The sequence below is a fragment of the Nerophis ophidion genome, linkage group LG09, assembly GCF_033978795.1.
Source record: "Nerophis ophidion isolate RoL-2023_Sa linkage group LG09, RoL_Noph_v1.0, whole genome shotgun sequence".
In the NCBI taxonomy this organism is placed as follows: Eukaryota; Metazoa; Chordata; class Actinopteri; order Syngnathiformes; family Syngnathidae; genus Nerophis; species Nerophis ophidion.
In genome coordinates this window covers 46,109,143-46,123,037 of record NC_084619.1, presented here as the reverse complement: position 1 = coordinate 46,123,037, position 13,895 = coordinate 46,109,143, and the positions used below count along the sequence as shown (strand labels likewise).

Genomic DNA, 13,895 nt, shown 5'->3' with positions numbered 1-13,895 from the left:
AATCATCATTTCGAGCTGAATGAGGAGGAATGCAGGTCAATACCGCCCCTCAACTACTCTGCCTAGGGCAGGGGTCGGCAACCTTTACCACTCAAAGAGCCAATTCGACCCGTTTCACAAATTAAAGAAGACAAAGGGATCCACAATCATTCTCGCGAATATGCTACTGGTGGTCAACCCATCCATCCATCCATTTTCTACCGCTTATTCCCTTTTGGGGTCGCGGGGGGCGCTGGCGCCTATGTCAGCAACAATCGGGCGGAAGGCGGGGTACACCCTGGACAAGTCACCACCTCATCGCAGGGCTGGTGGTCAACCATATAACAATAATAAGGGCGTACTATGAAGCCATTGCATTTAACGCCTTCTACAACATGTACAGGCAGTTTGCCAGTACAGCAACATGTTGTATGTGGCTTCCGCAGAAGCACATATACGGCTGCAAGGCATACGGGTGACACAGAGTACACTGAAGGTTGTGATATAAACAATTTTAACACTCTTACTAATATGCACCACACTGTGAACCCACACCAAACAAGAATGACAAACACATTTCTGGAACACATTATAAACGCAACATAACAATTACCCAGAATGCTATGCATCTATGACTCTTTCCGGCTATAATATACACCCTGCTAGCACCAACCCCCCCCACCCCCTTCCGTGCGTTGGTTGAGGTGGGCAGTGGTGCATAATATAGTCAGGAAGAGTCATGGATGCAAACGATTCTGGGTATTTGTTGTGTTGCGTTTATGTTGTGTTACTGTGAGGATGTTCTCTCCAGTATGCCTTGCAGTCGTGTACTTTTAACTGCAGAAGCCACGAACAACATGTTACTGGACTGGCATGATGTTTGTACATGTTGTAGAAGGTGTTAAAGGCAATGGCTTCATGGCACGCCCTTATTACTGTTATATGGGTGACCACCAGCGATTATTTGCGAGAATGGTTGCAGCTCCTATTGTCTTCTTTATTTGTGAAACGCGTCAAAATGTACAATATTGTAAAGCCATCACGGCACGCCCTCAATATTGTTGTCCGAGTGAAAATCGAAGAACGTTGACCCCGGGTGATGTCCGGAAGAGGCTCCAAGAAACAGAATCCCCCCGTAACAATCGGGGGGGTCGGCGATTGTGCAGCTGAGCCACAGCAGCCGCTTGCGACTCTGGAGCCGCGGGTTGCCGACCCTTGGCCTAGGGCCACATGTCTGCTGGGCTGAACCTGGGCACACCTCCTACCTTCGATAGGACGGCGGTCAGCCGGGCCCTATAGAGACACTACACAATACAATTTGTTATTCTTCTAGCTAGACCTGTGTGTTCACTTCCGTACCTGACAATTTTGGCTACAACTGTTGCCTTCCTCAGAGGCTGTCCTGTGATGTTGCTGTGACGTGTCTGGTCAGCTGATTTAAACAGTTTTTGGCGGTGTCATCTTACCAGTGCCATCTGCAGTCTGGGACGAGGGGGCATACCAACTTTCCCACACCTGTTCTAAAGAGGTCAAACGGCAGATGGCGCTGTCAGCCTGCTACTACAAGCAGGAACACACCGCCAAAAACTGTTTAAATCAGCTGACCAGACACGTCAAAGCAACATCACGTACGGAAGTGAACACACAGATGTGGCCATAAGAAGCCTAATGAACCTCTATGGATTCTTAGTTTAGTTGCATTTTTCTTTGTTTTACATTAACATATACATACACTACATCTAGGGCAGTGGTTCTCAACCTTTTTTCAGTGATGTACCCCTGTGACCATTTTGTTAATTCAGGAACCCCCTAATCAAAGCAAAGCATTTTTGGTTGAAAAAAAGAGCACTATGTCATCAGTTTCTGATTTACTAAATTGTATAACAGTGTAAAATATTGCTCATTTGTAGTGGTCTTTCTTGAACTAATTGGAAAAAAAGATATAAGAATAACTAAAAACTTGTTGAAAATTAAACAAGTGATTCAATTATAAATAAATATTTCTACACATAGAAGTAATCATCAACTTAAAGTGCCCTCTTTGGGGATTGTTATAGAGATCCATCTGGATTCATGAACTTAATTCTAAACATTTCTTCACAAAAAAAGAAATCTTTAACATCAATATTTATGGAACATGTCCACAAAAAAAATCTAGCTGTCAACACTGAATATTGCATTGTTGCATTTCTTTTCACAGTTTATGAAATTACATTCATATTTTGTTGAAGTATTATTCAATAAATATATTTATAAAGGATTTTTGAATTGTTGCTATTTTTAGAATATTTTTGAAAAATCTCACGTACCCTTTGGCATACCTTCAAGTACCCCCAGGGGTACGCATACCCACATTTGAGAACCACTGATCTCGGGGACCGCCTGTGATGAGGGGCAGCAGCGGCTGTTTGTTGAGGACGTGAACTCCAGACTGAATAACGCTTTCATGTCTCCAAAACATCCCAAAAAGTCGCAAAATTTGTCGCTTGGGAGAAAGAAAGTCACTAAGAGGAGTTGGAAAGTTACTAGATTTAGCGAAAAAGTCGGCAAGTTGGCAAGGAATGTGCTTCTGATTTGTTTGTATTGCGTGGTGCCTTTCGTGATTGGTTAGAGTAAGGCACCGAGGATTGATGGCTTGGTCTGGGATTGGTTATCGCGGTCAATCAATCAGACTTAAACTACTGCAAGCTGTGAAGACCAAAGTTTATCATAATGGCAACAAAATACAAAGTAGGAAATGGGGAATATAAGTGAGAAATGTCAAGTGTGGTCTGCGAAAGGGTTAAATTGCGTGACTGTCACACTCAAACGTGCCTAGCTTGCTTTCTATTAATCATTCCATCCATTTCTACCGCGTATTTCCTTTGAGGTCGCGGGGGGGCGCTGGTGCCTATCTCAGCTACAATCGGGCGGAAGGCGTTATACACTCTGGACAAGTCGCCAACTCATCGCAGGGCCAACACAGACAAACAGACAACATTCACACTCACATTCAAACACTAGGGCCAATTTAGTGTTGCCAATCAACCTATCCCCAGGTGCATGTTTTTTGGAGGTGGGAGGAAGCCGGAGTACCCGGAGGGAACCCACGCAGTCACGGGGAGAACATGCAAACTCCACACAGAAAGACCCCGAGCCTGGGACTGAACCCAGGACTACTCAGGACTTTCGTATTGTGAGGCAGATGCACTAACCCCTCCCCCACCATGCTGCCCTTCTATTTATCCATTTAATATATACTGAAGAACAGATCTATTTTGATATTTGATACCTTATGAAAGCATTACAATTAAATTAATTTTAAATTGGCTTTAATGGCAAAAAAGCTTTTGGAAATGACCTGATACATTGCCATTTTACTGACAGCAATATTTTGTAGCTTGTTTTCTATCAATATATTTAAGAAATATAGTATAAAACAGTTGAATTGTAATATGTGACACCATATTGAAGCATTACAATTTTTGAAGTGATTTAAAATTAGCTAAGATGGCAAAAAATAAGCTTGTGGAAATGAGTGAGCTTTCCAGACACACTGGCATTATGCTCATAGCAATATTTGCCTTGTTTTCTGTGATTTAATTTAAGAAATATAATTGTAACAATTGAATTGAATTATCTGACACCCTATTAAAGCATTCACATTGATACATTTATTTAAAGCTTTTTAGCTTCAAATGGCAAAAAATACACTTTTGGAAATGAGATAGCTGGTTCTCCTGACATTATGGCATTTTGCTGATATCTATATTTTCGGAGCTTGTTTTCTATGAATTTATTGAATAAATAAATAAATAAATCCAAGCCTGACAGAACTTCTGTCAGGCTTGGACATGGATGGTGTGTGCTCCTTCGACGCAGCGGGATTACAGGACGAGTCAGGCGTGAATTCAGGTACACGTTTTTTTTATTTAAACACTATAATCAAAAATAATCAAACTAAGGGGGCTCACAAGGAGGTATAAAACTTGGCTAAAAAATATAAACAGGAAACAAAAACACTTGATTGGCATGAATGAACTATGAACAGAAACAGCACAATGGCATGACTATATACAAACAAAACAAAACTAGCATTGTGGCATAAATACATAAACTTACTCGGCATGAAACTGTGGACGAAGACGTGAAGGTTTGAACAGCATGGGTAGGGTGCGTGCGAGTGTGAGTACTAATACGTTGGCATGGAAACAAAACCAGGAAGTGCAAAACGTGACTGAATGTCCAAAATCCAAAACATAACATGACAAAACAAAACATGATCCATAGGTGTGACAGTATGATTACAGATACTTACAAATGTTGAAAGGTAAAAAAAAATGAAGACAAAAAAACTGGTGGCACAAGTTCAGCAAAGAGCTGTTAACTAAAATGAGTACAAAACAAAGTAGCATCAAAGACAAAATAGCGTCTAATATGGCTGCATACATCATGGCGGAAAGAGAATCAACTTTTTCTATTTTAATTTTTTTTGTGAATTTGTCTGTTTGAAATGATAGGTTCCTGATATACTTAAAAAGGTCCTGAAATTTCTTCAATAACTTTTTTTTTATCATTTTCATAACTATTCTGTGACAGTCAGATGAGGTCTTGGATTTACATCCATTCACAATTTTGATTATTTCCTCCTTTGTGACGTTTATGAAGATGACCGAGTTGGGACTTCAGTCTATGGTGTCATTAAAGTCCTCAACTGAATTTGGATCTGGAATTGTTTCCTTCAGATTGATTCCAATATTTACTAGGGTCCCTGGTTCAATCCCCACCTAGTACCAACCTTGTCACGTCCGTTGTCCTTGAGCAAAACGCTTCACCCTTGCTCCTGATGGGTGCTAGTTAGCGCCTTGCATGGCAGCTCCCTCCATTAATGTGTGAATGTGTGTGTAAATGGGTGAATGTGGAAGTAGTGTCAAAGCGCTTTGATTACCTTGAAGGTAGAAAAGCGCTATACAAGTACAACCCATTTACCCATTTACTAGGTCGTCATTGAATCGTTCAACTACTTTGTTCATATTGGGGTTTTCCCCCCCTAAATATATTTATTTCCGTTTAAAAAGTATTTCAAATAATCCCTTTAAGCATAATTTTTAATGATACTATTTAGGGGGCTCCACGTTGCTCTCATGTTGTTTTTGTTCCTGTCTAATAATTGACTGTAATATTATTTTGTACACGTTTGTAGTATGCTGGTTAGCTCTTTCTTATACATTCTGGTCTCATTTTATGTTTCCATAGATATTTGCATCATAAATGTTCTAAATAATGTATTTTTCTTGTTAAAAGCATTTTTTAGTCCCTTTGTCAGTTATGGGCAATTGTTCTTTTTTTTTTTTTTTTTTTTTGCTTTTTTCTATGAACAATGTTTATCATAAAGCATCAGGAAAGTATTTAATTGTTAAAATGTGTCATGAACATAATTTTCACTGTATGCATTGTCCCAATGTTGTTCTGTAATATCATACTTGAAAGCATCATACTTTCTTCTGTGCATAGTCTTTGAAATAACTTTTTGTCATCCTCATGCCTCTTCCTGTAGTTTTCATCATAGATTGTGAAAACTGGTAAATGGTCGTCGCATTTATTAGCAGATTATTTGTAGTATCATCTTAGACTTAGACTTACAAACTTTTTTGATCCCCAAAGGAAATTGTTCCACTCAGTAGCTCAGTTTCAAATGATGGAAAGGGTAAGGATGGAAATGATAATGCGGATTTTAAGCAGTCTAAAAATGTACCATAGTAGCATTATAAAATGTAACATACATTTACATAGTTTATATACAGTATATAATATATACTGATATATTATATCACTATGTTATATTATATTTTTTAATATGATATATACAATGTATAACAAATCCCGATTATCATGTACAATATTATAGTATATGTAACAGCTGCAGCAAAAAACAAACCAAATAAAAAAATGAAATCATGAGCAAAACTACCGTATTTCCTTGACTTTCCTTAAATAGCTGATGGGCATGTAACATGTGCCTGCCTTGTTTTACTGCCAGGCATAACTCACTCTCTAAATTAATAAGTGCATGCTTACTTTTACTGTCAGGTCAAATTCGTGACATCACGAGTGACGCTTCCCCTGCCTATATTTTCAGAATGGTGGAGGAGTTTTGTTTTTGCCTGTACTGTGTGTAAACCAGAGGTCTTGTTCCACAGCCATACAGATCACACTAATGGTTGTGATATAAAACAATTTTAACACTCTCACTAATATATGCCACACTCTGTGAACCCACACCAAATAAGAATAACAAACACATTTCTGGAGAGTATTGGCTCTGTGGCACATTATAAATGCAGCATAGGGATTACCCATAATGCCGTGCATCCGTCACTCTTGGATATATTAAACCCCCCCCCCTCCCCCCCCCCCCCTCTCGCCGTGCGTTTGTTGAGGTGGGCGGAGTTGGGGGCGCGTGTATATTATATCCAAGAGTCACGGATACACGCCATTATGGGTAATCCCTATGCTGCGTTTATAATGTGCCACAGAGCCAATGCTCTCCAGAAATGTAGTTGGTGTGGGTTCACAGAGTGTGGCGCATATTATTAAGAGTTTTAACGTTGGTTATATCACAACCATCAGTGTAAAAAGTATGGCTGTTGACCAAGTATGCATTGCAATCTCAAATGAGAAGCAGCGAAATGCATGTGTCCAGCTGGCACGCAGACAGCATGTTGTAAAAATGTTTGCAATGACATGCTGTAGAGCAGTGCTCCTCAATCACTGGGCCGCGGATGCAGAATAATTATTATATATTGTTTTAAATTAGCTTCGCACCCAATTTTTTACTGAATGCCTTTGGTAAGCACAGGGGTTGAGAACAGAATTTAAAATTGTTATCGCCTTCTTAGTTTTACCGCATGCTTTGAATAAGTAAAGGAGTGAGATTTAAAAATTGTTAGCTCCTGCTTACTTTTACCGCATGCTTTGAATAAGCGAAGGAGTGAGAAGACGTTTTAAATTAATTAGCGCCCCCCAGCGGCTATTCAAGGAAATACGATATTATCAATAAGCGTAACACAGTGTCCTGTGTTGGCCTTGTGATTTTAGGATACAAACTCCTGCTAACCATTGTATTTATGAAGTAATCAATAATATTTTGCTTATTCGGGCTTGAGACAGACTGGTGCCGTCTTGCGTGTTCCATGGATCACCAAGCACAGACATTTGCTTGCAGGTGTAGACTTGTTTATTCATCCAAATTAGACAAGTCTTTTGCGGGGTTTTTTCCAGCCGTCCGCGCTCGCACTGCTCGCACCTCCGTGTAGCTTTACAGCCGTCCACGTCGTCTGCCTCTTGCTCTCGCTCTCTTCCTCGTTTGTTCCCTCATCTTCCCCTCTCGTTCATTCCTCGTTTCTCCACCTCTCTCCCCGACGTTCACGGTTGCCGCCCTTTTTAACAGTGCGACAGGATTCATTAATTGTATCCCCGCCTCGCCGCTCGCCATCCCCGCCTCCTCGCCACCATCTTGGGCCGGGCTCTAGCGTGCCCTGCCTCTTTGTTGGACCGTCGGCTCTGCCTCTCCACAGGTTTTAAAAAGGTTTATGTTGAAGTCACCACATAAGAAAATTATTTTTTGACTGATTTCAGTAAATGTTGCTTTTAGCCGGTCCTCATACCTATCAATAATTAGGTGTTGAAAGGTTTGATTAAAATATTACTTTGTTTTTTTAATGACATTACAATGGTTATACGTTCTAAAATGTTATCGATTGCAACATACATGTTTTACCACTTTATATTGCAAGTCCTTCAACACATAAACTGCCACTTTGCCTCCATTCTTGTTGGTTCTGTTAATGTTTAAAATATATTAATTTTTTAGTATTGATCCATGTTTTTGAGACAGCGATCACTTTGATAGGTTTGTTGAAATGCTCCAAAAAATGCTCCATATTGTTGTCATTTCAATACAAGCTTCTGCAGTTGATGTGGATACATGACTGTTTGGGTTAGTATGGTTGTGTTTAAGGACACCTCAAGAACGATGATACGCCAATGGAATGTTCTTTGTGTTGCAGACATGAGCAGTTTAAAACATAAACCTTTGTGGCAAAGAAGTGATGATTACCACAATGACACCACCAAAGGGTTTTTCTATCAGCCGGTAAGTCTTGCGCAGATGTTGAAGGTTCCTGCTTAAATTTTAAGGGATGCATGCAATATTTGGTTGGTGTCAACAGTATTCAAAGGATTCATATCAACACTCAGTGAGTGCTCATTTACAAAAGGCAAACATGCTGGGCTGTTGGCTAATAGGAACTAGCAGCTACAAAGCAATAAAGGACACATTAACACACAAAAAAGACGTACGGAATAAGTGACCTTAATTAAAGAATATTGCCGTCTAAAACAGCACATTTGTCAATATAAACAAGTCTCAAATAATTACATAAATATAAAAAGTCTAGAAGGCAGAAGATTATTAAAAAGTATCCAGTAATAAAAGTGTCATGAGCTTAGCTACAAGAATTAATGTGACTATAAGGTGTTGCCAAAAAACAATTACCCCTCCACATCAACTTAAAGACAGCATAAGTCCATTCCAGGTTAGTGTTACTGATTTTCATTCCGCCCATTGTTTTTTGTTTGACTAATTTCACTTGATCAAACCTTTTCTTGCATTCCACACCACAAAATAATAAAGCGATGTATGATTCCTGCTGATTTGTATTGGATCAACAAATTGGCCGACACTGAAGGCTCCAATATCAGAATCATATTACCGTATTTTTCGGACTATAAGTCGCAGTTTTTTTAATAGTTTGGCCAGGGGTGCGACTTATATTCAGGAGCGACTTATGTGTGAAATTATTAACACATTACCGTAAAATATCAAATAATATTATTTAGTTCATTCATAGACTAGACGTATAAGATTTCATGGGATTTAGCGATTAGGAGAGATAGATTGTTTGGTAAACGTATAGCATGTTCTATATGTTATAGTTATTTGAATGACTCTTTCCACAATATGTTACATTAACATACCAGGCACGTTCTCAGATGGTTATTTATGCGTCACATAACATACACTTATTCAGCCTGTTGTTCACTATTCTTTATTTATTTTAAAGTGCCTTTCAAATGTCTATTCTTGGTGTTGGGTTTTATCAAATAAATTTCCCCCAAAAATGCGACTTATATATGTTTTTTCTCCTTCTTTATTATGCATTTTCGGCAGGTGCGACTTATACTCCGGAGCGACTTATACTCCGAAAAATACAGTAAAAGTAAAAAACTTGTATGGGACACCTCATGCCATCGTCAAGGTTCGGTACGTACCTCGGTTTTAAGATCACCGTTGGGTTTACAATAGCTGTGTTGCATATGACGTCATATCTGTTTTTCTTCTTCGTGACTTAATTCACAAGATGGTCAAGCAGCTTGCACATAGCCTTAAAACAATTGAGAGTGAGTTTGATCAAAAAATTGCTGTTTTATTCTTGGGTGTTCCAGTCGTTCAAATAGAGAACTAGGAAAGAGCTTTCACAGAGTACCGAAATAAGTAGTTCATAAAGGTAATAAACTCAGGGTAAAAACGAAAGTGCATTGAAGGAAATGGCTCTTAAAAATATCTCTTTCATCATCTTGATGACCTACTCAGTGGCCTAGTGGTTAGAGTGTCCACTGGAGATGCACGGTTTGCGGTCTCGTCCGCGGATTAAACACGATTCGAGCGGTTGACATGACGAAAAAATAGGATTGACATGACAAAAAAATAGATTTTAATTAGATCCGGGTTGATGGCGGTTGAACCATCCGGAAATATTGGATATGCATGGTTCTGTGGTCGGTATCCTTTGCCATTCAAAGTGCCATTTAAGATCTGTGTCATAAAGCGAAGAAGACAATATGAGATGCTGTTATTGTCCTGAATGGCTGTCAGTAGTCACCCAGGTGGTAAGTATTAGGGTGTACTATGAAGCCATTGACTTTATCACCTCCTACAACACGTGCAATCTGCTTGTCAGTTCAGCATCATGTTGTGTGTAGCTTCCGCAGCAACATACACACGACTGCAATGCATACTGGGTGACACAGAGTACACTAATGGTTGTGATATAAACAATTTTAACACTCTTAGTAATATGCGCCACGATGTGTAGCAACACCAATTAAGAACGACAAACACATTTCGGGAGAACATCCTCACAGTAACACAACATAAACGCAACACAACAAATCCCCATAATCCTTTGTATCCGTGACAGTTGCTGAATATATTTTACACCCCCACACCCCCAACCTTGCCCATTTTACCGACTCACGGGTTAGGGGAGGCGGTGGCGTTGTTTGCTGCTAGCGGGGTGTATAGAATAGTCAGGGTGTGTCATTAATCTTGTTGGGTATGGCTTCACAGCGTAAGCGTTAAAGTTGTTTATATCACAACCATCAGTGTACTCTGTATCACCCAGTATGCCTTTCAATCTTGAACGTGTAATTGCGCAAGCTGCACACAACATAATAATGGACCAACAATTGGTTTGTACATGTTGTTGGAGGTGTCTAAGGCAATGGCTCCACAGCATGCCCAAATTCTTGAATCAAGATGAATGCTATTGGATAGTCGTGGGAACGTTGGCGGCTCCAATTGTCATCATTACTCTGTGAAACAGGTTTAAATAGCTCTGTGAGTGCCAAAGGCGGTCAATCTCTGATGCATTTCAGCGGGCGAGTACGGTCCCTGTTTGGGTGGATGATATAATTGCCTACCCGCGCATCTCCAGTGTCCACCCTGAGATTGGTAGGTTGTGAGTTCAAATCCCGGCCGAGTCATACCAAAGACTATAAAAATGGGACTCATTCCTTTCCTGCTTGGCACTCAGCATCAAGGGATGGAATTGGGGGTTAATCACCAAAAATGATTCCTGCGCGCTGCACCGCTACTGCCCACTGCTCTTTCACCTCCCAGGGGGTGATCAAGGGGGATGGTTCAAATGCAGAGAATATATTCGCCACACCAAGAGTGTGTGTGACAATCATTGGTACTTTAACTTTAATCTTGTGGGATTCAATCAAACATGCTTGTGTCTTCAGCGATCACTTTGGTAAAATGTTTAATTGTTGGTCCAATCCACCATATTTTAATTGTCCATTTTCATAACAGAAACTGAAAGCATAGTTGTTGTGCAGGAAAGCCGAGTGCTTTATTCGAGATGGATGACCACATTACAGTGTCCTTGGTGATATTCATTAGCATAAAGAAAATATTCTTAATAGTAATAATAAAGTAGTTGAATAAATCTCTCATAGGCTCAAAAGCATATACTGGATCTTGATATCGCTAGCAGACATTGCTGAACGACAGGACATTAAAAGATTAATTAAAAAATAATAAGCTAAATGCAAACAAACTTATTCATTAGCGTCACAATCACAGCAGCACTGCACATAAAGTTCATACTGCCTGCAAGCAATTCGAACTTTTTTCTTCCAAGATAAGATAAAAACTTAGATATATACAATTCTATATGAACAAATAGATATAATATACTCTTGTTGTTTGCAAATTTTTTTTTAGCAAAGTGAAAGCAGACAAGTGTAACTGTAAGAGTTTGAATAATTGTTTTATTTTAGGTTGAGTAAAGTTTCTTAATGGTAGAAATGCAGCATTCATAGTCTCAGCTGATAACGGTTCTCAATCTTTACAAACAATGGCGGCAAATTCCTTTGATCTTTTCCACTTGTCTTTGTCTGTTCATGTCAGAAGTGTGTCCTAACCTTTTCACTCAGGGTTGCAAAATCAAAGAACTTAAGTATATACAAATATTTTGTAAAAAGGCTAAGCAAAAGTAAATGCAATTTTCCATGCTAACAAAGCAAGCATGCCTGATAGAAAGCACATACCGATATTGTGTACTGGGACTTGGTACTGTATGGATTCAACTGTGAAAGGCACCAATCCGTGTGTGCGTGTGTGTGTGTGTGTGTGTGTGTGCGCGTGTGCGTGTGTGTGTGTGTGTGTGTGTGTGCGCGCACATGCTTGTGTGTTTTCAGCTGAGTGATTCCCACACATTGGGCAGAGTCAAAGACTTGGTGAAGAGAACCCAGTTGAGAAACCAGAGCAGACTGGGACTGTCCACCTCCTCTCTGAAGATGTCCTGTCCACAACTGTACAGGTGAGCGCCACCAGCTTCATTGTTAGTTTGTTACGGTGGTTTGGAAATATTAGCACAACTGCATCGTATCCTGGTCAATGCAGTATTTGACAGGAGAAAATGATGCAAACTTTGCAATAATTTTCAAAATATTTTTTACTGTTAGTGTTTCCACGTCCAATGTTTCAATTATTTGGGTTTAACCCCGGGTTTTGCACATTTTCATGTGGTCAAAAATTGCATGTAACAAACTGGTCCTTTGAATGTATTTTTACATTATTTTCTGCATGAAAATCTAAATGTATTATTTATTAAATGTAAATGTTTTGGGTATTTGGAACAGATGTATGTATAGATTTATAAAAATGTTTATGGATTAGTTAGCGTTAATTAGTTTGGGTTTTTATCAGGGCTGCGAATCTTTGGGTGTCCCACGATTTGATTCAATATCGACTCTTGGGGTCACGATTCGATTCAAAATCGATTTTTTTTTCAATTCAACACGATTCTCGATTCAAAAACTTTTTTTTCCCGATTTAAAATGATTCTCTATTCATTCAATACATAAGATTTCAGCAGGATCTATCCCAGTCTGCTGACATGCGAGCAGAGTAGTAGATTTTTGTAAAAAGCTTTTATAATTGTAAAGGATAATGTTATATCAACTGATTGCAATATTTTAAATTGGTTTTAACTATTAAAAGAACCAAAAATATGACTTATTTTATCTTTGTGAAAATATTGGACACGGTGTGTTGTCAAACTTATGAGATGCGATGCAAGTGTAAGCCACTGTGACACTATTGTTCTTTTTTATTTTATCTTATAAATGTCTAATGATAATGTCAATGAGGGATTTTTAATCACTGCTATGCTGAAATTATAACTAAAATTGATACTGTTGTTGATAATATTCATTTTTGTTTCACTACTTTTGGCTTGTTCTGTGTCGTGTTTGTGTCTTCTCTCAATTGCTTTGTTTATTGCAGTTCTGAGTGTTGCTGGGTCAGGTTTAGTTTTGGAATTGGATTGCATTGTTATGGGATTGCTGTGTATTGTTTTGTTGGATTGATTAAAAAAAAAATCGATTTAAAAAAAAAAAAGAGAATCGATTCTGAATCGCACAACGTAAAAATCGTAATTCAAATTCTAATCGATTTTTTCCCACACCCCTAGTTTTTATACAATTTTGTTTTTGTCTGACCTTTCGGAATGGATATTTAATGACAATTAAGGGGCTTTATTCTGAGGGCACCTTCATCCATTACATTTATGTGAAACAATTTTATATATTTTTGAATCAAGCTTAAACTTGCACAAATTATATTTTTGAACATAATGAAATCAAGAATTTGTATATCTTTCTGAGATATCTACGGCTAAGTATAACCTGTTCAACACAAAAATGATTCCTGGGCGTGGCCACCGCTGCTGCCCACTACTCCCCTCACCTCCCAGGGGGTGATCAAGGGGATGGGTCAAATGCAAAGGACAAATTTCACCAAACCTTGTGTGTGTGTGACAACCATAGGTACTTTAACTTTTTAACTTGTTTACCAGCCGAGCACTACCGCTGAGCGCCACTGGGGACAATGGTATTATATGAGGCAATTTGTATTAAGTTTAAGTTAAAGTACCAATGATTGTCACACACACACTACGTGTGGTGAAATTATTCTCTGCATTTGACCCATCACCCTTGATCACCCCCAGGGAGGTGAGGGGAGCAGTGAGCAGCAGCGGTGGCCGTACCTGGGAATCATTTTTTGGTGATTTAACCCCCAATTC

The 13,895-nt window shown here is 39.1% G+C and overlaps 1 protein-coding gene across 3 annotated transcripts in view; it reads left to right on the top strand.

The window, feature by feature from the left end:
- The window catches only part of si:ch211-250c4.3 (uncharacterized protein LOC100535981 homolog), a 91,652-nt gene that overhangs the window by 67,368 nt on the left and 10,389 nt on the right, over nucleotides 1-13,895 (top strand). For all 3 annotated transcript variants that reach the window (XR_009808157.1, XR_009808156.1, XM_061911057.1), the window contains exons 5-6: nucleotides 8,028-8,113; nucleotides 12,007-12,128. Coding sequence is in view for 1 of the 3 variants with exons in the window: in XM_061911057.1 (XP_061767041.1) it covers nucleotides 8,028-8,113; nucleotides 12,007-12,128 (208 nt within the window). In the remaining 2 variants the exon portion in view is untranslated. The remainder of the gene's footprint in view (nucleotides 1-8,027; nucleotides 8,114-12,006; nucleotides 12,129-13,895) is intronic.